Source organism: Mobula birostris, chromosome 13 (genome assembly GCF_030028105.1).
Source record: "Mobula birostris isolate sMobBir1 chromosome 13, sMobBir1.hap1, whole genome shotgun sequence".
Classification (NCBI taxonomy): Eukaryota; Metazoa; Chordata; class Chondrichthyes; order Myliobatiformes; family Myliobatidae; genus Mobula; species Mobula birostris.
The window spans coordinates 37,174,080-37,199,447 of NC_092382.1; the positions used below are offsets into that span (position 1 = coordinate 37,174,080).

Below are 25,368 nucleotides of genomic sequence, written 5' to 3' on the forward strand. Positions count from 1 at the left end.
TTAAGATGTTAGATGTCCTGTGTGATCAGCAGTTGCTCTGCCACCTGTCTTCCGGAGAGAGAGAGATAAGGAAAACAACGGAGCAGCATTTGGGGATGTGTAATGAAGGGACGGGAGAGAGAGTAACAGAACTGAACTTTGCGTCACTTTGAAACTGGTCATTTACCCCTAGACAACGATAGAGCTTGATTGATCCTGTTATCTTAATTCTGTGTACATGTATGTTTATCATTGCTGAACTGTTGCATTTATTATCGTTTTGATTAGAGTACTGTGTTCCTTGTTTCTTTAATAAAACTTTCTTAGTTCTAGTAATCCAGACTCCAACTGAGTGATCCATTTCTGCAGGTTTGGCAACCCAGTTACGGGGTACGTAACAGTACCCATCCAGGAGTGTCTTAAAAGACCCTATTGTATCCGCCTCCGGCACCGCCGCCTGCAGCCCATTCCACGCACTCACCACTCTCTGCGTTAAAAAAGATCTTACTGACATGTGACTTAGGGGTTTATAAGATGAAGAGAGTCATTGATCGTGTTGATAGTCAGAGATTTTTCCTCCCAGGACCGAAATGGCTAACACAAGGGGCATAGTTTTTAAAGTGCTGGGAAATAGGGACAGAGGGTAAACCAGGGGTAAGTTTTTCACATGTAACGGTCTTTGCCCCCACCGACCCACCGTTGCCTAGGGTGAATAGCCGTCGACCCTGCCAAACAGTGCAATTGCTTTGGTGCGGGTAAGGTGTGAGTCGCCCAATGAACAGCCAGAACACAAATATGAAACAATATACCAAGTGCGAGTAAAGAATTATACATTCTAGCAAATATTTGGTGATGGGTTAGTAGAGTTAAAAATACACGTGGACGAAGATGTTAACTGTCCTGTGCTGTCACCAGTGGGTTCATCAGTTGATATGAGTCCTGTCTTCAGAAGTTTCGGCCCGCTTATGATCAAGACTCCCTCGAGGTGGTGGGCCAGCAGTGCTAAAGCACCACCTCCCACTGGTGAGTTTAAAAACTTGGCGTCTGCCTCTATCAGAGTTGTTGGCGGTCACTTCAGGTGTCTGAGCAACTACTGAAGGGTTTGCAAGATATGTATACACTGTCTGACTATCTGCCCCTCTGGACATATTTGGTCAACACCCATGTTGATCCTTTCTTTGCTGCCTCAGCTGCAGCCCTGCTGGTTGACTTGATCTCTCTTCTAGTAAAGCCGAGGTCACGCAGCCACTTCTGGAAAGTGAACGCAATCAACACACTGCAACCTACTTCGAATGGATAGCGTGAGACCTTCCACCCTCTGTCTCTGCACTCTGATCTTAATTCTGCATGCTTGGTTAGCTTGCGCTCATGGGCTTCATCGATGTTGTCTTCCCAGGGGACTGTGAGTTCACCAATAACCACTTCTCTACTGGTGTCAGACCATACTATTATACCTGGGTGCAATGTGGTGAAAGTTATTTGCTCCGGGAAACTGCCTTTCCCGTCCAGGTGGGCCTTGACACACCAATCATTGGCTGAAGAAATTATGCCTGATCATGAGCCTGCGCTGCACACCCTGGACTTGGAGCCTTCTTTCACAAATGATATGCGATTTTCTGTGCAGCATGGGGCAATGAGATAAGTTGTGCTGCAGTACTCTCTGCTCAACCACTTCTGTTACAACTTTGAGAACGTTGTCATGTCTCCAAGTGTACATGGCGCTGGAGAGATTGACTCTGCATGCACTCAAAATCTCAAAATATGTTGAAGTGTTCCCTTCTCGCCACAAGCAGCACACCTGTAATCTATTTATTTTTTTGCGGTGTAATATATAATTGGTGTAAAAGATTATTGTACTAATCTAAGTCGAACGTTTATTGTATGTGTCATATTGTCAAGACGCAGTCTTGACCAATTTGTTTCATCAATATTAATATTCAGATCCGTTTCCGTTTCCCATTTTTGTTTTGACTTGTGGATTCCTTGTTTAATTGTCTGTTTTTAATCAAATTATACATAAAAGAAATATTTTTTTAATTTTTTCTTTTTGAGTTAAAATTTCAATTTCATTGGGTTTTTGGCAAAAACATTGTTTGACCCAGTTTGCCTTTTAAATAAGCCCTTAATTGAAGGTAACAAAAGAAAGTGTTATTTGATATTTTGTATGTATTCTTTAGTTGTTCAAATGCCATCAATATACCCCGTTCATAACAGTCTCCTATAGATCTAATCCCTTTTTGGTACCAATTATATAAAAGTTGATTATCCATTGTAGAAGGAATAAGTCTGTTTCAGATCAAAGGTCTCCTTGCTAATAAAGATTTCTTTATTTCATTATCAATGTTTATCTTATTCCATAGATTTCCATAGATCAATCAAATGTTTTAATATAGGAGATCCTTTCTTTTCCCGTATCCATTTAGATTCCCATTTATATATAAAATCTTCGGGTGTATTTTCGGGTGTATAAATAGATTAAATTCAAACTTATCTCATCTATGCTTTCGGTTAATCAAGAAATTGGTACTTTCTTACATTCTACCTGGTCTTGTTCCAAAATTCAACCTTTTTGGATAAATTTAAGATTTTTATTGGAACAAATTACTGGAACTCAACTTCCACATAACCCTATATTGTTTCTATTAGGTGATATTGAAGAGATAAAACCGAAACTTAAACTGAATAAATATCAGAAAGAATGTATAAAAATTGCATTGGCAGTAGCCAAGAAGGCTATAGCAGTTACTTGGAAATCGGATTCGTATTTAAGTATGAATCGTTGGAATAATGAAATTTCTAGTTGTAGTCTACTCGAAAAAAATTACTTTTAAGAGATAAATATGATACATTTTTGGATATTTGGCGCCCTTATTTACAAAAGATAGGATGGCATATTTAGTTGCTCCGATGATAAAGATGTTGGTCCCTTGGGGAAAGTAATAAACAAATATACTAAATTAATTTTGAATCCCATGGAGCATGTGGAAACCTTCCACTATCCAGGCAGTTCTTCTTTCTTTTTTTTTTCTTTTTTTTTCAGGTAGGGGTATATATCGGGGGGAAGGGTTAAGGGGATGGGGAGGGTATATATTATCATTCTATGCAATCACTTCGAAAACTCAATAAAAATTATATTTTAAAAAAAGCAGCACACCTGTCTGTCTTATCTTCATACCAGGTGCTGAGGTTGGCAGGTGTTGGGAGCAGATCGTACGCTGCTCTGCATAGAACAGGAATGCGGAGCGGTTCCATCTGCCGCAGAACATTCCAAGATAGATGTCGTTGTTCAACACTTTCCCACCAGGTCCAAGCCCCTTGTTTGGCCAGGCCAGGGGTTTTAGCTAACCTCTTCTCCTCTTCTACCTCTCGTATTTCTTGTGTTACAAGCTCAAGGCGCTCCTTATCTGTAGAAGATGACCACCACTTGTGGGTTGTCCATCCAAGTCCCTGGTGGCCTAGCTGGATAGCCCCAACCGTCTCCTTGTGCTTCAATCTAGACTCTGCCTCATCAACTGCTACACGGGCTGACCACTTCCTGCCTGATCGCACATCCGGCTGGGTGTTCCTGATGACAGGGTCTTTTGAGTCTCGAAGCATCCAGAATGATCTTACCTTGACTACGTTGACCTCTTCCACAAGGGATTGCACTGGGATGGTAAGCTTTGTCTGGCTACTGTGGATTGCAACATTGGTGAGGCTGTTCGGTGCTCCAAGCCACTTCTTCACATACTTGTTGATCTTCTGTTCCATTGCCTCAACGTGTGACATTGCCACTTCATAGACAGTTAGTGGCCACATTATCCACGGCATCAGTCCGTACTGCAAGCACCACAACCTCAACTTGCCAGGAAAGCCACACTTGTCAACAGACATCAGACCTCTGCTGATCTATTCTCCTGTCTCTTGAACCCTCTTGGTGTCTTTCAGCTCCTCTGTGGAAATAACTACAAAAAAAAAGAATAGGCGCCACATATGTAACTTATCAGTCTTGTGAACATAGGATTTTAATATGTTGGAGCTCACGCCTCTGATTCCCTCCACACGTCCTTCCGAGACTTCGGCCACCCTCCGAACCCCCGAGGTCCGGTGTCCGCCGCCCTGGAACCACTGTCCGTTCCACACACATCCGTCCTCTCCGCTCGCCTCTCGAAAAGCCCGCGCTCCTCAACTCAGCACACATATATAAGATAACATAACATGACTTCCATTGGCTAACAAATGAATACAATTTCCATTATCTCCCTGTATAACCCAAACATTGCTGTTACAGAGAACCCCTTGCTCAGCAGTTAACATTACGAGAAACCATTTTGATATAACACTTCAGAGAAGCCATTTTGGTAATAAGCGATCAACAGTTAACCGTCCACCTAGCATATTGAGAGACCAACATTCCACCCCGCCCCACCGAAATGTCATGTTCTCATCACATTCAGATCATTCGCCATCCCTTCCTGCAGAACGCACAGCCCAATCCACGTGCAGAAAGCAGTGATCTGACTCCCCAACACAGTGAAGATCAGACCTTGTTGCCCGGGTGCTACATAAGCCAACCTCTCTGGGGGTTTCCGACGCCTCTAAGGCCTACGCACCCCCTTGTCTACCCCTTCTGCCTCGGACACTACAGGGGACCCTTTTAAACTACGAGGCAAATCCTCCCCCGAGCGGTCACCAAAGCCCCTCTGCACCTCGGAATCCTCTATCTTTTGTCCAGGCCCTACATTCTCTCCTCCAGAGCCCTGTTGTGCCACGGACTGCCCCTCACTAGCCCACTCTGACCCAGTGGGGGAAAGGCCAGGAGTCTCTTTCTCCGTCCCTTGGAGCATCAGCGAACGGCAGAATGTACCAACCATCCCAGTCATCATCTTCCAAATCAGTATTCCTCACAGGGGCTGGGCCTGGGCCCGTCTCTCCAGGGGTGGGCACGTTCTCCACCCTGCGGGGACGCAGAGTCCTGGCACGGTGTGCAGCCACCTCTTCAGGCTCCTGCTCTACCTGCACATCTTGCCCCAGCGGCAACAGGTGAATCCGATGGAGAATCTTGACAGGCCCCTTTCCATCCTCAGGCCATACCCGGAAAACCGGCAGGTTTGGCATTTAACTCTCCATCACATAGGGCGTGGCTGCCCAGCGATCAGCCAGTTTGTGTTTTCCCGGTAATCCCAGATTCCTGATGAGGACTCGGTCTCACGGCAGGAGTTGAGTGAACTTTACTTTCTGGTCGTACCTCCTCTTATTTCCCTGATTCTGTCGCGCGGCTGCCTCCCCGGCCAACTCGTAAGCTCTTTTCGGTTCTTGCCTCATATCAGACACATACTTCAAGTAAGGCTTCGGTGACACCTCACCCGCATCAGCCCCGAAACAAACGTCAATGGGCAGCCTGGCCTCGCGCTCAAACACGACATAATAGGGCGAGTAACCAGTAGCTTCATTGCGTGTGCAGTTGCAACAGTGAACAAGATGCCCAATATGTCGACTCCAACAATTCTTTTTGCTGATCTCCAGAGTCCCGAGCATGTCTAGTAGTGTCCGATTGAACCTTCCCGGCTGGGGATCCCCCTGCGGATGATAGGACGTGGTCCTCGATTTCTCAAGCCCCGGCATGCCCAGCAACTCATAGATGAGCTTACTCTCAAAGTCCCGTCCCTGGCCACTATGGATCCGCCGGGGAAGACCAGAATGCACAAAATACTTCTCCCATAGCACTTTCGCCATGGTGGTCGCCCTCTGATCCTTGGTAGGGAAAGCTTGAGCATACCTGGTGTAGTGGTCTGTGAGGACCAGGACATTTGCTGTGTTGGTGACATCGGGTTCTATGGACAGGAAATCCATACACACCAGGTCCAAAGGCCCCGCACTGTGCTAGTGGGACAAAGGGGCAGCCTGCCCGGGCAGCGTCTTCCCTCGTATGCAGCGAATGAAGGACGTGCAGTATTCTTCAACCTCCGTCCTCATTCGGGGCAGTAAAACCTATCCTTGAGCAATCCATAGGTATTTTCAACCCCCAAATGCCCAGAGTCATCAAGGAGAGACTTCAACACAACCTTCTGATACTTCTCTGGCAGGACCAGCTGCCAACACCGAGCTCGGTCCGGGCTGACGTTACCCGGTATAATAATTGGTTCTTCAACCTCAACCGAAGCCATTCCTTCAGAACAGGGATGCGGGACCGTGCTTGGTCTTCTCCGTCCATGTCACATCCCCCTCTTCCAAGGCATGCCAGACCAGGCCTATGTCCGGGTTATCTTGCTGAACAGTGGCCACTTCCCCAGGGCTTAACCCCAGCAACTGCGTGGTCTTCAGAGCAGTCATGTCACAGTACACTAGAGGCAGAGCATCATTGGATGTCCCCAATGAGTTCACTGCTCGATACGGCCTCTCCTTCTCCTCAGCCTGCACGATGATAGCAAACTCGCACATCACCTTCACCTCGGATGCAGGAACCCTCTCCCACTCCTCGTCCTTCCCCAGCTCCTCATGGCCCCGTCAGGACAGCGCATCCGCGTCGACATTCTGGCTCCCCGGCCGGTACTTCAGGCTGAAATCATATTAAGACAAAGCTGCCAGCCACCGATGGCCCGTGGCATCCAGTTTCGCCGAGGTCAGGATGTAAGTGAGCGGGTTGTTGCCTGTCCGCACCTCAAACTTGGCCCCGTAGAGCTAGTCACTCAGCTTATCCACCACCGCCCATTTCAACGCCAGAAACTCCAACTTGTGGGAGGGGGATAGTTTCTCTCCGATGGCGACAAACTCCGGCTGACAATCGCCACAGGCCTCAGGCCAGCGCCCTGATCCTGATACAAAACGGCCCCCAACCCCTCACGGCAGGCATCGGTGTGTAGCACGTCGGGCAATCGGGGGTCTGCAAAAGCCAGTACCGGCGCCTGAGTCAGCATCTCCTTCAGCGAATGGAAAGCCGCTTCACGTTTGTCATCCCATCTCTGTCCGGAGGGCTCTGATGGGTTCAAATATTCTCCATCCTCCCGTCCTTTCCTCCCCTTCCCCCTCTGTCCCAGGGGAGGGTAGCCACGCAGGAACTGGTTCAACTGATGACTCACCCCGGCGTAGCCCTTCAGGAGTCTCCGATAGCACCCACAGAATCCCAGGAACGAGCGCAGAGCGCTCATGGTCTGGGACCTCGGCCACATGGTCACCGCTTCTATCTTAGCCGGGTCCGTAACTACTCCATTCGCTAGACTATGTGCCCAACATAGCCAACAGACGTCTGGCAGAACTGACACCTGTCCAGGGAAAGTTTTAACCCTTCCTGCTTCAGACGGCTGAGCACCTTCATTAGTCTCACTTCGTGTTCTTCCAAGGTGAATCCAAATACTATGAGGTCGTCCAAATATACGAGCACTTCGAGCAGGTTCATATCCCCCACTGTCTTCACCATGACCCTACGGAAAGTGGCAGGGGTCACCGATATGCCATGGGGCATCCTTCCGAACTGGTAAAATCCCAGAGGGCAAATGAAGGCCGTCTTCTCCTTATCGGTCTTACTCATCGGGATCTGGTAATATCCACTCCTCAAATCCAACACGCCAAACCACTTCGCCCCACTCAGACAAGCCAGCGCGTCTTCGACCCGGGGAACTGTGTACTGATCAGGGACCGTGCGCCTGTTCAGTGTTCTATAGTCCACACACATACAAACCTTCCCATTCTTCTTCCAGGCCACTACGATAGGAGACGCATAAGGACTTCAGGACTCTGTGATGATCCCAGCCTCCTTCAACTTGCACAAATGCTGCCGCACGTCTTCCACATCTGCAGGGGCCAGTCTCCGTGATCGTTCTCTGAACAGATAATTCTCAGTCACCCGTATGGTGAGGCGAGTGCTCCTGGAACAACCCACATCAGATTCGTCAATGGAAAAAATATCTGTCATCGTCAACATCTTCTCCACCAGCCTCCGCTTCCAACCCTCCGGCACAGGGGATGCCTCAAAGTTAAAAGCTTCAGCTGTCACCTTAGGCCGTTTTCCCGACAGCTCTCCCCAACTGGCCTCACGGGGGTGCTATGCATCACCATCAGCAGAAACAAATGCGTCAGAGGCAGCCCCCGCTTAAAGGTGACCTCTCGCGCAGCCGTGTTCCTGACGGTCACCACCAGCCTGCGTGCCTGCACCACCGAGGGCTTCTGCAACTCGGGTCTCACCAGCACCCCAGCAGGGAATCTCGACGCCCCCTCAAGGTCTTCCGAGGTGTCCACTAAAAGGGCTTCACCCTCAGGCACTCCCGGGAATCTAGGGATCCCCATCACACTTGCTACTTCACCGGGCCGTACCGCCCTGGGCTTCGACTGGGCACACAACACAGTGACTCATTCACACGCCGCATCCAGCCCCGGGTGACCCCACGCTTCCTCAAAAGCAGCTCAGAACACTGGGTGCACTGACAGGGTCTCCAAAGTCTTTCTCAACTTCTCCTTACAGGTTCCGAAGAGTCTCTGCACAATAGGGGTGTTGGTCCCCACCAGAATGGACACACCCCCAGTCTCACCGGTGTCGGGGTAAACCAGTACCAGGGTCTCATGAGCCTCAGACACCCTCACCTCAGCTTCCAGGAACTCCAGCTTCACAGACAAATAGCCATCGTACGGGTAATCACCATCACTGATACCCCACATTTCCAGTGCACTGAAAGGTGTCAGGGGTAAATGCGCCAGATACTGATTGTACAATGACCGGTACAGTAATGTGACCTGCGACCCCGTGTCGAGTATGGCTTTTCCATCTGTCCCCTCTCTCGGGGTCCCACCAATACTTCTGGGATAGGGTCTTTTCCTCTCGAGGGCCCCGTGGCACATTGTTGGGAACATATTTTTCCCGAAGACTCCAGTCCGTACTCTCACTGAGTCTCTTCTAAGTTTCCCAACACCCGCCTCCTCTCTGGCTGGGACACCCGCGGGCTCTCCCTCCAAGGGGCTCCCTGCCATTCACATTCCCACCTGAAGTTCCCCTCTTCCCCACAGTTATGGCACACGCCTCGTCTCGCGAGACCCCAGCCTCTGCCTGGCCTCAGTGCTGTCCGTCCCTTCAGGGAGGGGCCTTTCCCACTAGTCCCCCCACGCGGAGAGACTCCGCCTGCCGCGATCTCTTTTGCTATCTCCCGCGTGGATCTGGCCCTGGCCATTTCACCACAAGGAGCTGCTACCGAGGACGGCACCGTACTAACGAGGCCCCCTTCCGCTTCCAATGGGTCCTCCTCCTCCCTTACCTCTCTGAGCAACCGAACAAAAGACGCATTCTACGGGGCTGCCGGAGGCTCATAGCGACCGCATCATGTCTCTGCATGCCCCTGGCTACCTGGTCGATCCTTATCTAATCCATCTCATTCCCTGAAATGATCCCCGGAGTCTCAAGCAATTTAGCCTTCGCTCCAGCCGGAAAAGATACTCAGAAAGCTTTTCCCCTTTATCCTGACACAAATTCTGAATTCCCCCTAAAAGCTCCACCCTGCCCCCAGTTAGCCCAAAAGCCTCCTCGAATGCTTCTAGACCCTTGTGGAGGCCCCATGTGCCACCTAGGCACTGAGGGTTCAGACGATGAATGCTTCCAGATACTCCTTCCAGGAAGCCAAGGGCTGGTTAACTTCCACGCCTTTTACCACCTCAGCTGCCACCCTTCTCAAACTTTCTCCCAATCTTTGCCGCTTCTCCTCCTCAGAACACTGCCACTCACCGAGCAGCTGAGAAGTATGTTCTGCCCAGGTTTCATCATCATCTTTCCCTTCGGGAATGGGAGCCCTCCCTGAGAAAATTCTTAACTTCTGACGTGGCTCTTAACTTCTGACGTGGACCCCCCGCCCTGGTCACCAGGGAGATAATGGCTGAAGCCAACTCAGAGCCTTCCCCCTTCCGTGGGGAATGAGAATCAATTACATTCTCAAAATCTGACCACTCCCTTCCTTCATCCTTCAAAAACGACTGACCCGCTTTCTAAAATCTGCGCCCCAAGCTGCGGGCAATGCTACTGGTGTCCCTTCAAACCCTTCCTCCATGACAGTGTGCACGCCCCATAGACCCGCCTCACCTACGTCACTGATACACGGCTGCAGTCCCAATTCCTTGACGTCAGCGCCCGTCTGTACCAGCACAAAGGCTGAGTCCCACATTTTACCAATATTTCTGCTTACAATCTCAACCTTACCGATAGCTCTGACCATAGTCAAACATCGAATTAACACATCGTCCGGAGTACGTATGTCCACCCCCTTAGTACACAGGCATGATTAACTGGGACATCATCAATCTCACACCAAAGTTCAATCTTATCCGAGTCCATCTCCCCTAATTTAAACCCGGTGGCTTACTCTGTATCTGACAGAATTCAAATCCTGGACGAGCCCCCACAATGTAACGTCTTTCATCCCACCGGAACATACTTTATATCAATTCGTAATGATGGGTTAGTAGAAACAACTAAAAGAAAAGGCGCCACATAAGTAACTTATCACATAATATTTTCACATAATATGTGCACATAATATTTTCATACGTTGGAGCTCACGCCTCCAATTCCATCCACAATGTCCTTCCAAGACTCCGGCCACCATCCGAACCCCCGAGGTCTGGTATCTGCCGCCCTGGAACCGCTGTCCGTTCCCCACACATCCGTCCTCTCCGCTTGCCTCCTGAAAATGCCCCCGATCCTCAGCTCAGCACACACATGCAAGATAGCATAACATGACTTCCATTGGCTGGCAAATGAATACAATTTCCATTATCACTAATTATAACCCAAACATGCTGTTACAGAGAACCCCTTACTCAGCAGTAAACAGTACGGGAAGCCGTTTTAGTATAACACTTCAGAGAAGCCATTTTGTAATTAGCAATTAACAGTTAACAGTCCAACTAATATTACTAAGAACACTACACAGAATATTAAATTCCAGTCCCAGTAAAGGTGAATGTGCAGCAGAAGAAACTCCTCCCATGCCCAGTGACCAGGGTGCAGAACTGGGTGTGGTGAGCAGCAGCAATAATTGCAGAGTTCAGCACCGACAGTCACTCTCGAAATTGCATCAGCAACAGTGATAGACAAATATCCAGCATACAGCTTATTGAAACTTTCTCCCAAGTGTGAACCCGGTAATATGTCACAAGGTTAGATTACTAAGTGAATCTCTTCCCACATTTACAGCACTTGACCGGCCTCTCCCCAGTGTGAACTGAATGATGCACATACAGTTGAGGTGACTGAGAGAATCTCTTCCCAAAGTCTGAGCAGGTGAACAGCCTCTACCCAGTGTGAACTGACTGGTGTGCCAATAGTTCGGATGACTGAATGAATCCTCTCCCACATTCTGAGCGGGTGAACGGCCTCTCCCCAGTGTGAACTGACTGGTGTCTCAGTAGGTGAGATGCCCGAGTGAATCCCTTCCCACAGTCTGAGCAGGTGAATGGCCTCTCTCCAGTGTGAACTCGCTGGTGTCTCTGTAGGTTGGATGAATGTGTGAATGCCTTCCCACAGTCTGAGCAAGTGAATAGCCTCTCCCCAGTGTGAACTGACTGGTGTGTCAGTAAGTGAGATGCCCGAGCGAATCCCTTTCCACAGTCTGAGCAGGTGAAAGGCCTGTCTCCAGTGTGAACTCGCTGGTGCACCATTAGGTTGGATGACCGAGTGAATCTCTTCCCACAGACTGAGCAGGTAAACAGCCTCTCCCCAGTGTGAACTCGCTGGTGCGCCATTAGGTTGGATGAATGACTGAATCTTTTCCCACAGTCTGAGCAGGTGAATGGCCTCTCCCCAGTATGAACTCGCTGGTGTACCAGCAGATCAGATGACTGAGTGCATCCTTTCCCACATTCTGAGCAGGTGAATGGCCTCTCCCCAGTGTGAACTGACTGGTGTGCCAATAGGGTGGATGACTTAGTGAATCTCTTTCCACAGTCTTTGCAGGTGAATGACTTCTCCCCAGTGTGAACTCGTTGGTGACTCTGTAGGTTGGATGACTGAGTGAATCCCTCCCCACAGACTAAGCAGGTGAACGTCCTCTCTCCAGCGTGAACTCTCTGATGTACCTTCAGTTTAGATGAGCAAGTGAATCTCTTCCCACAGTCCAAGCAAGAGAACGTCCACTCCCCGGTGTGAACTGACTGGTGAGCCATTAGGTCAGATGATCGAGTGAATCCCTCCCCACAGACTGAGCAGGAAAGATGATCGAGTGAATCCCTTGCTCCACTTCTTAAATATCGAGACAGAGACAGCAAAATTGGCGTGCCGTGTTCGAGATTCCCAAAGACAAATTCCCTGTCCTTTTTAAACCTGAAAAAAAATTTACAAAATCCATCAATGGGTGAAGGATAACATTTCAGATAAGATCACTTTATTTGCCAAAGTGTGACATCGCACTATTAATGTGAAGTTCAACCCAAGTTGGAGAGAGAAATCATCTTCTAGCTGGTCACAGTGCTGGCGACTGGAATGACCATCAAATTCTCTGATGCTCTTCCTGTCTCTATAAGAATGGGGCATTTCTGCCAACTCCAATCTGTGACCTGGTTCGGTTTGACTCTCTCCATTGGTGTTATTCCCTGTTCTGCCTGAGCGGCATTGCCTGGCCTCACAGTAACTGAAGCACTCTCACACAAATAGCCTTTGTTAATGTGCAGCTCAGATTTTCTTCATGTACTGTTAACTGAAAGTGCCACAGTTTTAATGCCATGTAAATATCTCCTACTCAGATGTATGGTTGGTCTGCACAGCTGTTAAAAGGAATTCGAGTGAATATTAGTATTACTGAAGGTTCTTGTCACAGTCATAGAAAAGTACAACACAGAAACAGGCCCTTTGGCCCATATAGTTGGTGTTGAACTATTTAAACTTTCCACTCCCATACCCCTACAATCCCAGTACCTATACAAACTTCATAAATGTTGAAATTGAGCTCACATACACCAGTTGTGCTGGATGCTCATTCCACACCTAGATGACCCTCTGTGTGAGGAAGTTTCCCCTCATGTTCCCCTTAACATTTCACCTTTCACCCTTAACCCATGGCCTCTGGTTGTAGTCCCACCCAATCCCAGTTTGCATTTACCCTATCTATAACCCTCATAATTTTGGTACACCTCCATCAAATCTCCCCTTAATCTTCTACATTCCAAGGAATAAAGCCCTGGCCTGTTCAATCTCTCCTCATAACCTAAATCCTCCAGACCTGGCAACATCCTTGCAAATTTTCTCTGAGCTCTTTCAACTTCTTTAACATCTTTCCTGTAAGTAGGTCACCAAAACTGCACACAATACTCCAGATTAGGCCTCACCAATGTCTTGTACAAAGTCAACATAACATCCACCTCCTGTACTCAGTACTTTGATTTATGAAGACCAATGTGCCAAAATCTTTCCTTCTGTCCCTATCGAACTGTGACACCACTTCCACTAAAATATACACCTGTATTCCCAGATCCCTTTCTTCAACAACACTCCTCCATGCCCTACCAGCCACTGAGAAAGATCTACATTTGTAGGTCCTACCAAAGTTCAACACCTCACATTTGTCTGCATTAAATTCTATTTTCCAATTCTCAGGCCATTTTTCCAGCTGCTCCAGTTTGCACTGCAAAGCCATGATAGTCCTCGCACAGTCTGCTAAACCCCCAGTCTCGGTTTCATCCACAAATTTGCTGCTCCAGCTAACCATGTTATCATAGAACATTAGAGCAACAGGCCTTTTGGCCCTTCTTGGCTGTGCTGAACCATTTTCTGCCTCGTCCCACTGACCTGCACCTGGACCATATCCCTCCATACACCTCTCATCCATGTATCTGTCCAATTTATTCTTAAATGTTAAAAAAGAACCCGCTTTTACCACCTCGTCTGGCAGCTCATTCCATACTCCCACCACTCTCTGTGTGAAGAAGCCCCCCTAATGTTCCCTTTAAACTTTTCCCCCCTCACCTTTAACCCATGTCCTCTTTTTTTTTTCTCCCCTAGCCTCAGTGGAAAATGCCTGATTGCATTCACTCTATCTATATCAATCATAATTGTACATACCTCTATCATGTCTCCCCTCATCCTTCTACGCTTCAGGGAATAAAGTCCCAACCTATTCAACCTTTCTCTGTAACTCAGTTTCTCAAGTCCCGGCAACATCCTTGTAAACCTTCTCTGCACTCTTTCAACCTTATTAATATCCTTTCTGTAATTAGGTGACCAAAACTGTACACAATACTCCAAATTCAGCCTCGTCAATGCCTTATACAACCTCACCATAACATTCCAACTCTTATACTCAATACTTTGATTTATAAAGGCCAATGTACCAAAAGCTCTCTTTATGACCCTATCTACCTGTGATGACACTTATAGGGAATTTTGTATCTGTATTCACAGATCACTCTGTTCTACTGCACTCCTTAGTGCCTTACCATTTACCTTGTATGTTCTACCTTGGTTTGTCCTTCCAAAATGCAATACCTCACACTTGTCTGTATTAAACTCCATCTGCCACTTTTCAGCCCATTTTTCCAGCTGGTCCAAATCCCTCTGCAAGCTTTGAAAACCTTCCTCACTGCAGATTACTGATATAGATGACAAACAATAACAGACCCAGCACTGATCTCTATGGCACACCACCAGTCACAGGTTGCAGTCAGAGAGACAAACATCTGCTACCACACTCTGGCTTCAGTGCGTCATCCAATTTAATGTCTAATCTTAAGTGCTGAGTGACTGAAACTTCTTGACCAATCACCCATACGAGACCTAGTCAAGTGCTTTGCAAAAGTCCATGTAGACTACATCCACTGCTTTGCCTTCATCCACTTTCCTTATAACTTCCTCGAGAAAATCTGTAAGATTGGCTAGACGTGACCTGCCATGCACAAAGCCATGCTGCCTATACTTAATCAGTCCACATCTATCCAAATACTTATACATCTGGTTCCTGCACGTGTTGCAATAACTTTCCCCCTACTGATGTCAAGCTCACCAACATAAGATTTCCTCATTTATTTTTAGAGACTTTCTTGAACAGCAGAACAACATTGGCTGTCCTCCAATCCTCCAGTCCATCACCTGTCACGAAGGGTGAATTATATATCTGTGCTTGGGCCTCGACAATTTCTGCACCTGTCTTCTGCAGGGTCCCAGGGAAAAACTTGTCAAGCCCTGGGGATTTATCGACGCTAATTTGCCATAAGACAGCAAACACCTCAATTTCTGTAATCTGTACAGGGTCCATGAAGTTGATGCTGCTTTGCCTCACTTCCATAGACTCTGTGTCCATCTCCTGAGTAAATACGGATGCAAAAAAATCTCCCACATCTAATTTGTCTCCTCATATGGATTATCATTTTGATCTTGCTGAAGATTATTTTTTTCCCTTGCAATCTTTTTGCTCTTAACATATCTGCAGAATCCATGAAGATTCTCCTTCACCTTGTCTGCTGGGGCAACCTTATGCCTTCTTTTATTTCTTTCATAAGTGTTCACTTGAATTTCATGTACTTCATAAGTACCCCATTTGTTCCGATCTGTCTGTACCTGGTATGCACCAGCTTTTTATTGATCTGGGAGATGAAAGCCAAAGGGGTGATAGAGCTGCATGGTGGGAGGTGGGATGTGGCGGGGGTGTTAAACTAAATTTGAAGGTGGAATGGGAGTCTGAATAACAGAGCAGAGAGTGGAGGGGTTTTGGAGACAGATGTTGTTCAGATCTCAGACAAAGTCAGAAATGAAAAAGTTGAGCATGGTGCAGTGAATATGCTGAACCCTGTATATTTCAATACCAGGAGAATCGTAGGAAAGGCAGATTTGTTCAGGGCATGGATCAACACCTGGAATTATGACACTCGGATCTGGCAACTGTGGACTGGGACAGGCTGCTTTATGGTAAATGGGAGGCCTTTAAAGCAAAATTTTGAAAAATTTTGGATATGTGCTTGTCAGAATAAAAGTTAAAGATAGAAACTGTAGGAAGTATACACAATTATGAGGGTTTAGATAGGGTAAATGCAAGCAGGATTTTTCCACTGAGGTTGGGTGCGATGACAACCAGAGGTCATGGGCAAATGGGGAAGGTGAAAATTTAAGAGGAACATGTAGAAAAAACTCTTCACTGAAATGGTTGTGACAGTGTGGAATGAGATGCCAGCACAAGTGGCTCGTGCCAGCTGAATTTGACTATTTAAGAGAAGTTTGGATGGGTACCTGGATGGTAGGGGTATGGAGGGCTGTGGTCCCAGTGTGGGACGTTGCATCAGAGAGTTTAAATATTTTAGGCATTGTCTCGATGGGCTGAATGGCCTGTTTAACAGATCCTCTCCATGTCCCTATGACAGAGGAGCCGGCCAAACTTGATTGGAAGGGGAGACTGGTAGGATTAATGATGGAGCAGCAATTTCTGGAGATTCTGGGAGAATTTCAGGAGGTGAGTGATAGATACATTCCAAAGAAGTGGAAGCATTGGAAAGGCAGGAGGATACAACCGTGGCTGAAATGAGAAGCCAAAGCCAACATAAAAGTCAAAGAGATGGCAAATAATAGAACAAAAACTATTGGAAAGTTTTTAAAACTAACAGAAGACAACTACTAAAAAAATCAGATATGCTCAGGGCATTGAATTATGATTTGCAGTTATTAATGAGACTTGGTAGCATCCAACAGTCTGAGGCATTCAGAGGAACAAGATATCTGGGGCCTTAATATCTCTGGAAAACCAAGATTCTCTGAACCAGTTACCTTCAACTTTTAATTTGGCAGGCTCATACAAACTCTACACATCAAAATTCCACTTCTGAAGGATGCCCACTTACCAAGTACTCCTTTGCCAGAAAACAGCCTGTCCCAATCCACACTTGTCAGATCCTTTCTGATACCATCAAAATTGACCTTTCTCCAATTTAGAATCTCAACCCGTGGTCCAGGTCTCTCTTTTCCATATTTACTTGGAATCTCATGGCATTATGATCAGTCGATACAAGGTGTTCCCATACACTAATTTCCATCACTAGCCCTGGATCATTTCCCAATATCTTATTGCACACTTCTACATTGGGAATTCTACATGCTGATTAAGGACACATTTGAAAAACTCTACCCCAGCTAGACCTTTTACAGTATGGCAGACACAGTCAATATTTGGAAAGTTATAATCACTTACTACATCAACATTTGTTTCTTGGCATAGTCTGCAATCTCTCTACAAATCTGTTCCTCTAGATCCTTTCTGATACCATCAAAATTAATCTTTCTCCAATTTAGAATCACAACTCATGGTCCAAACCTCTCTTTTTCCATATATACTTTGAATCTCATAGCATTATGATCACTAATTTCTGTCACCAGCCCTGGATCATTCCCTGACAGCCTATTGCATACTTTGACGTCAGGAGTTCTATGTACTGATTAAGGGCACATTTGACAAACTCTACCCCATCTAGTCCTTTTTAAGTATGGGAGTCCCAGTCAATATATGGAAAGTTATAATCACTTACTACATCAACATTTGTTTCTTGGCATAGTCTGCAATCTCTCTACAAATCTGTTCCTCTAGATCCTTTCTGATACCATCAAAATTAATCTTTCTCCAATTTAGAATCACAACTCATGGTCCAAACCTCTCTTTTTCCATATATACTTTGAATCTCATAGCATTATGATCACTAATTTCTGTCACCAGCCCTGGATCATTCCCTGACAGCCTATTGCATACTTTGACGTCAGGAGTTCTATGTACTGATTAAGGGCACATTTGACAAACTCTACCCCATCTAGTCCTTTTTAAGTATGGGAGTCCCAGTCAATATATGGAAAGTTATAATCACTGACTGAATCAACCTTTGTTTCTTGGCATGGTCTGCGATCTCTCTACAAATTCGTTCCTCAAAATCCCTCAGACTGTTGGGTGCAACCAAGTCCCAGAAATGGCTATAATATCATGTTTCCATGCCCTGAGCTCATCTGGCTTTCCTATGATGCTTCCTGCATTGTGATATACACAGCTCAGCACATTCATCACACCATGCTCAACCTTTTGATTGATGACTTTGTCTGAGCAACATCTGTCTGGGTGTCAAGAAAGCAACCTCTCCCTCAATGTCACAAAAACAAAAGAACTGGTTGTGCACTACAGCAGGGGTCCCCAACCTTTTTTGCACCGCAGACCGGTGAAAAATTGAGAATATTCTTGCGGACCGGCCGACCTGGGGGGCGGGGGGTGGGCAGTGTTCAAGTAGGGTTAAACTCACCTCAACATGTCTTTTACAGTTAGGGTTACCGACTCTCTCACTCCCAAATAAGGGACAAAAGTAGCAGTCAAATATGGGTCACTTGTGTTTACCCCGAGAAAGACTACAATGACCATGAAGCCTTGCGCGGACACTGTGTGTGCATGTGCGTACGTGCCATTTTTTTTTACCACAAATCGGCTTTGGCTTAATCTTCCCGACTGCACTGTACATACATTATTTCTACCTTATATAGGCTGTGTATTTATCATATCATTCCTGCTTTTACTACGTTTTTATATGTTAGTGTTATTTTAGGTTTTATATGTTACTTGGTATGATTTGGTAGGTTATTTTTTGGGTCTGGGAATGCGCATAAATTTTTCCCATTAATGGTAATTGCTTCTTCGCTTCACGCCATTCCGGCATGAATGGTTTCATAGGAACACTCTACCTTAGCGGGGGAAATACGGGACAATCCATATGGGACAAACCAATTCAGCCCAATATACGAGATGTCCCAGCAAATAAGGGACAGTTAACAACCCAATGTTCAAGTTCAACAGTGCGTGACAGGGAATGAGGAAAGGTGCAGCTGACTCATATCGTTTCCTCCCGGCCCTGTAGCACATGCTTTGTGGCCCGGTGGTTGGGGACGGCTGTACAGCAGAAGGAATGGAGACAGGCTGATCACTATTGACATCAATGGATCTGGGGTTGAGAGAGTGAACAGCTTTAAATTCCTCGGCATAAACACCACTGAGGATCTCATGTGGTCTGTACATACTGGCTGTGTGATATGTGGCTGTGCACCCCATTCACCTCAGATGCTTGAGGAAGTCTAGTATCGGTCCCAATGCCTAAGAACTTTCTATAGGGGCACAATTGAGAGCATCCTGACTGGCTGCATCACTGCCTGGTATGGGATCTGTACTTCCTTCAATTGCAGGAGCCTGCAGAGAGTGGTGCGGATAGCCCAGTGCATCTGTAGATGTGAACTTCCCACTGTTCAGGACATTTACAAAGACAGGTGCGTAAAAAGGCCCGTAGGATCATTGGGGACCCGAGTTACCCCAACCACAAACTGTTGCAGCTGCTACCATCCAGGAAATGTTACCACAGCATAAAAGCCAGGACCAACAGGCTCCTGGACAGCTACTTCCACCAGGACATCAGACTGATTAATTCACGCTGATGCAGCTGTATTTCTATGTTATAATGACTGTCCTATGTACAAACTATTTATTATAAATTACTATAAATTACACATTGCACATTTAGATGGAGAAATAATATAAAGATTTCTACTCCTCATGTATATTAAGGATACAAGTTATTTCAATTCGCCCTCTCCACTATCTGTTCTGGTAGTCTGACTCTAATCCCCTCTGGAACTTTAATTCCACCTCCCCCCACCACACACTAGCACTAGCAAGACTTACCACTAGGATATTTGATCTCTGCTAGTTTTAATTCCTGAACTAACAAATCCTCTATCAACCCTTTGACATTGCTCTGCTTGGTAATCACCCCCACCCCACAACAGTTTCTACAGTGGTCTACCTGTTGTAGTGTGGAATGGCCGCATGAGTACTCTGCGATGGCTATTTAACCTCATTCCCCTTCCTGACTCTCACCCAGTTTCCTGTGTCCTGCACCTTGGGTGTAACTCACCGCTCTTCATGTCATATCTATCCCAGATGATCTGGAATTCATCCATTTCCAGCTCCAACTCCCTAACGTGCAGGGTTACAAGCTGCAGCCGGATGCACATCTTGTACGTGAGGGTGTCAAGGACACTGGAAGTCTCCCCACCTTCCCACCAACGTCCCCTCATTTGTAATGATCGGTGTGCCAAAAAATCTTGTGCTGTGCAATTTTTACCCAGTAACAACAATATGTGCACACTGAATTTTAAATACAGAGTTATTTATTTTAACAGTTAGCAAATCACTGTTAATAAGACATCCTCTGGGTTTGATCAAGTTCATCTGCACTCTCACACAATCTATGTAGCAGGCCCGTAAAGGGTTATGAAGGATTTTCTCACTCCAGCTATTGCACATCGTCCATATCTGATTTGCTTGCTAAATGACACTTTAAAAAGTCAGATTTCCAAATATCACTCCACTTCCTCCCACTTGCAAATTCTCCAGCAACTTTTGCATCGTCACAACACACACAGGTAACACCAGTTTCTGTATTGTACATAAATATTTCCCCTGAACCCTCCCCCAGGTGACTGACGGCCAATGCATATGAAATGAAGGGCAGTATTCTGTCTCATTGGAGTCTGGCACATTCGTGATGTGAAAGCTATTTGTTGCCCAGGACAAAGGTGTTTGATATCATTATTTTCACAGAGTGAATGGATCAAAACATGTCCTCACGGGTAAAAAGGTCCAGAACAAGAAGAGGTCGAACAAGCAACACACACAAAATGCTGGAGGAACTCAGCAGGCCGGGCAGCATTTATGGAAAGGAGTACTAATGCTGAGTTCTTCCAGCATTTTGTGTGTGTTGTCTGGATTTTCAATATCTGCAGATTATCCCTTGTTTGTGATTGGAGGCAGAACAAAGGTGATTTTCTTAACAGCTGATGTAAAAGATTTTGTCCCCTTTCTCCGAGTTCCTAATCCTTGCATTTAGATAGCTGGAGTTCAACTCTGTGTGAGAGATCCATCAGTTCCCATTCCCTCATCAGCCGGAATCTCCCCCGGGCGGATCGTGGTGCTGAGAGAGAGGGAAGAGAGCAGGACTATCCCGGGCTTGCGGGCCACGGTGTCCGGAGCTCACAGCAATTGTCCCGAATTCGGTGTTGAAAATTCCCACCCGCAGCCGGGGAATATCTCTTACCTGGAGCAGACTTCTCGAGGCCTTTGTGCACTGCGCGCATGCGCGATATTCGGGAACAGCCTATGCGTTCGATCGGTGCTTCAGCGACGGCGAATATTGTTCGCAGAGCCTTCTGGGTAAACACGCTTCCATTAAAGGTTTCTGCAAGCACCAGCTCTATGTCCAGACCTCTTTTTTTGTGCGTGGGAAAACTCAGTGCTGTTTTAACGCACAAAGCAGCTCCCATAAACAATACACTTAATATTAACAAACTTTCCACGTGTCTAATGCCAAAGTAGAACCTTCTTAGAAATGCAGATATAAAACAAAAGAAATTCTGCGGTTACTGGAAATATAAACACATACACACAAAAATGCTGGAGGAACTCTGCAGTTCAGGCAGCAACTAAGCAGAAAAGTACACAGACTCGGCATGCTGAAGGGTCTCGGCTTAAACGTATTCCTCTCCACAGTTGCGGCCTGATCTGTTGATTTCCTCCAGTGTTTTGAAGAAATTAACCACTTTTTTTTCAATGAAACAGTTTCAATATGTTTCTGATCTTTTATTTGTGGCCACGTCCTGCTGGTCTGATTCCTCTTCCTCCTCCTCCTTGTAAAGTCTAGACCCCATCTCTTTCTGGAGCCCCAAAGCCCTGACTCAGGCTGGTAACTCTTTGGTTTCTGACTCTGCACCATCGAAGATTCACTGGCTCATCTGCTGTCAGACTTTAGAGGCGCATTGCAACAACCCAGCTGTCTATGGCACAGTCCTTTCAAATGATTGAAAATGACACAAAGCGCTGAAAAAAGCAGGGAAGAAGGAGCTTAACCACCATAGTCCAGAGCCCTGAAGAACGTTGAAACCACTGTGAGCTCATCGTGTTATTCAGCCTGGAGAGAAGCATGCAGGAAATCCATGTAGGTGTACAAAATGATGAGAGACATTGGTCGTGTGGATCGCCAGAGTCTTTTCCCAGGGCTGAAATGGCTAACACGGGGTGGGGTGGGGGGTTATGTTTAAGCTGCTTGGAAGTAGGTTCAGAGGAGATGTCAGAGCTAAGTTTTTTGAACAAAGTGTGGTGTGTGTGTGTGGAATGCACTGCCAGTGACGGTGGTAGAGTCTGATACAATAGGGTCTTTTAAGAGACTCTTAGATAGGTACGTGGAGATTAGGAAAATAGAGGGCTGTGCGGTAGGTAAATTCTACGCAGTTTCTGGAGTAAATTGCACGTCGTCACAACATTGTGGGCCAAAGGGTCTGTAATGTGCTGCATATTTCTATGATCCTCTGAAATTCAAGGGAAATCTCTTATCCCACGGAGTGATGACTAGTTGCAACCTGTCATCACAGGGAGAGTGAGAGGGGAACGGCAGGGATAGATTTTGATATACTGATATGGAACAGAAACATGGGCAGGGACCAGATGGGAGGAGTGGCCTCTCTAGTGTACATTGTGAGTGTGGTAGAGACAGTAAGTACCTGAGACATGGGATTTGATACAGAACTGATTTATCTTTCACAGATTCACAATATTAACCATCAGTCCAGTTTAAGGCTACCATCAGCAGAACGGACTCCTCCAATGCTCAGTGACCAGGGTTCAGTCCTGGGTGCGATGAGCAGCCGCAAGAACTGGAGAATCTGACAGTAACAGTCCCTCATGAACCTGCAGCTGCCTTCAGTCACCAGATCTGTACATTATAAAAGTACATTGAGCTGATATATGTCAAAACAATAACTGTAACAAAGCATTATGGCTGCAGAGAAAGTGCAGTGCAGATAGACATATGGTGCAGGGTCACGTCGAGTTACATTGTGAGGTCGAGTCCATTTTATCGAACTGGAGACCATTCATTTGGTTTATAACCGCAGACAGGAAGCCGTCCTTAAGCCTGGTGGTTCGCGCTTTAAGGCTTTTGTATCTCTTCCCCGATGGGGGAGCGGGTTTGCAGCAAGAATGTCCAGGTTGTGAGGATCTTTGTGTACATAGCCTGCTTTTCCGAGGCAGGGGAAGTGTAGGAAGAGTCCATGGAGGGGAGGCTTGTTTCTCGGATGTTCTCTGCTCTCCAAAGTTCTCTGCAGTTCCTTGCAGTCATGGGCAGAGCAGTAGCCATACGAAGTCGTGAAGTATCGACAAGAAGCTCAGAGACCTCGGCCTTCACCCTGCCTTGTGTAGCTGGATCCTGGACTTCCTGTCAGATCGCCGGCAGGTGGTAAGAGTGTGCTCCCTCACCTCTGTTTCTCTGACCCTCAGCACACATACCCCACAGCGTTCTCTCCTTGGCCCTCTCTGTGCACCCATGAATTGTGTCGCCACCCACAGCTCCAATCTGCCAATTAAGTTGGCTGAGGACACTACATTAATTGGCCTAATCTCAAATAATAACGAGGCAGCCTGCAGAGAAGAAGTCATCACCCCGACACAGTGGTGTCAAGAAAACAACCTCTCCCTCATGGTGACAAAAACAAAGGAGCTGGTTGTGGACTACAGGAGGAATGGAGACAGGGATCAAATTCAACACTTCCAAGTCTGTTATCGCACATTTTAATTTTGATCATGACAGAATGTACTGTATTTTATATATTGTTAATGACATAAATCATATTTATATATTGCTACTGACAGCGAATCGTATAATTTGTGTTCCGTGTGTTATCTGAATGTACTTGCCTGCGATGCTGCCACAAGTCAGTGTTTCTCTGTGCCTGCACCTTCCCGTACTTGTGCACTTGGCAATAAATTCAACAGGACCTGAGAAATCTCAGTGAGATTTGATTAGTGATGATCATCTTGGCAGCTCGGTAGGTCGAATGTATGAGACAGTACACTGTTAAACTCAAAACACTGAACAGTGGTGATGATCAGAGGGATCTTAGACTCCAAGCTCATCGCTCCCTGAAAGAGACTGCACAGATTGATCGGGTGGTTAAGAAGGCAAATGACGTGGTTGTCTTTATTAGTTGAAGCACTGAGTTGAAAAGTCGGGAAGTTGTGTTGCGGCTGTTGCGAGCCTGCGGTCGGACTGTGACTGTGTCTTTAAGAGCGCCGGAGTGAGGAGGCGGGGCTATGACGTCAGTCACAGGCTGACGGCGCTGACTGTGGATTTAACCATAAGAGAGAGAGAGCGATCTGCAGACAGGCAGTCGGCCAGTCTAAAGAGAGAGAGAGAGAGAGAGGGACTGGAAAAGCTGATAGCTTCAGTTTGTCACAGCTGAGGCTTGGAACTCTCCTATGCTCTTGATCATCGGTACAGGGAACCACAACGAATGTGTGTGGCTATCACTTCGTATAATCCATAGGAGTGAATTTTTGGAATATTTTGGGGGACCGCTTGTGTTAACCCTTGCCTGGGTGTGTTGTGTGGTAACCCCTGGAAGACGGTATTCCTGTGACAGGTCACTTTCGCTGATAACTTGTATGTGGACGGATTCAACGGATAAGAACTTCGAAGACGGCTATTTTGATGTAACGGCCTTTTCTCTACGTTTCACCCTGGATTACAAATATCTCTCTCCCATCATTTATTCCGTGGATTACTGAATTTTCCTACTTTACCATCTGAAGACTCTAAGCTTTGTTCCCTCAGACTCGATAGTTTGGGAGTTATATTTACACATATATACACATAACACTGTAAACTTTCCTTTATTTCGTTAAGTTACTACATTATAAGTAGATACTAGTAAAGATAGTGGATTTAACATCAAAACCAGATTCCAGTGTGAACTGTATTGCTGCTGGTTCGTTTCTAAATCGTTACAGTTCATAACACAGCTTTATAAAACTAGTTAGACCACATCTGGAGTATCTCATACAGTTCTGGTCGCCCCCATTCTCGGAAGGATGTCGGGACTTTGGAGAGGGCGCAGAAGAAGTTTACCAGGATACTGCCTGGATTAGAGGGCATGAGCTGTAACGAGAGGTTGGACACCCAGGGCGGCGCAGGCTGAGGCGAGACTGGAATGACGTTTATAAGATGATGAGAGGAATAGATAGAGTGGACAGACAATATATTTTTCCTGAGGGTTGAAATGTCTAATACATTTAAGGTGAGAGGAGATGTGAGGGGCAAGTTTGTTTATTTCCACAGAGTGATGGGTAGCTGGAATGCTTTGCCTGGGGTGGGGTTGGAGGGTAGGAGGAGGAGGAGGAGGAGGAGAAGGAAGAGAGAGAGAGAGAGAGAGAGAGAAAGAGAGAGAGAGAGAGAGAGAGAGAGAGAGAGAGAGAGAGAGAGAGAGAGACACACACACACACACACACACACACACACACACACACACACACACACACACACACACACACACCGGTCACGTGATCCCGTTCGCCCCTCCCATTTAACCACAGATGGGCAGTATCTGCGCGTCTGTTT

At 46.5% G+C, this 25,368-nt stretch overlaps 1 protein-coding gene across 1 annotated transcript; it reads right to left on the reverse strand.

The window, feature by feature from the left end:
* Positions 1 to 3,640: 3,640 nt before the first annotated feature.
* Positions 3,641 to 21,045, reverse strand: LOC140207536 (uncharacterized). Its single transcript, XM_072276074.1, has 3 exons — positions 21,019 to 21,045; positions 10,481 to 12,253; positions 3,641 to 3,923 (listed from the first exon to the last, which is right to left on the reverse strand). The coding sequence occupies exon 2, from the start codon at positions 12,094 to 12,096 to the stop codon at positions 11,227 to 11,229; it is 870 nt and encodes a 289-aa protein (XP_072132175.1). The 5' UTR covers positions 12,097 to 12,253; positions 21,019 to 21,045; the 3' UTR covers positions 3,641 to 3,923; positions 10,481 to 11,226.
* Between the last annotated feature and the right edge of the window lie 4,323 nt (positions 21,046 to 25,368).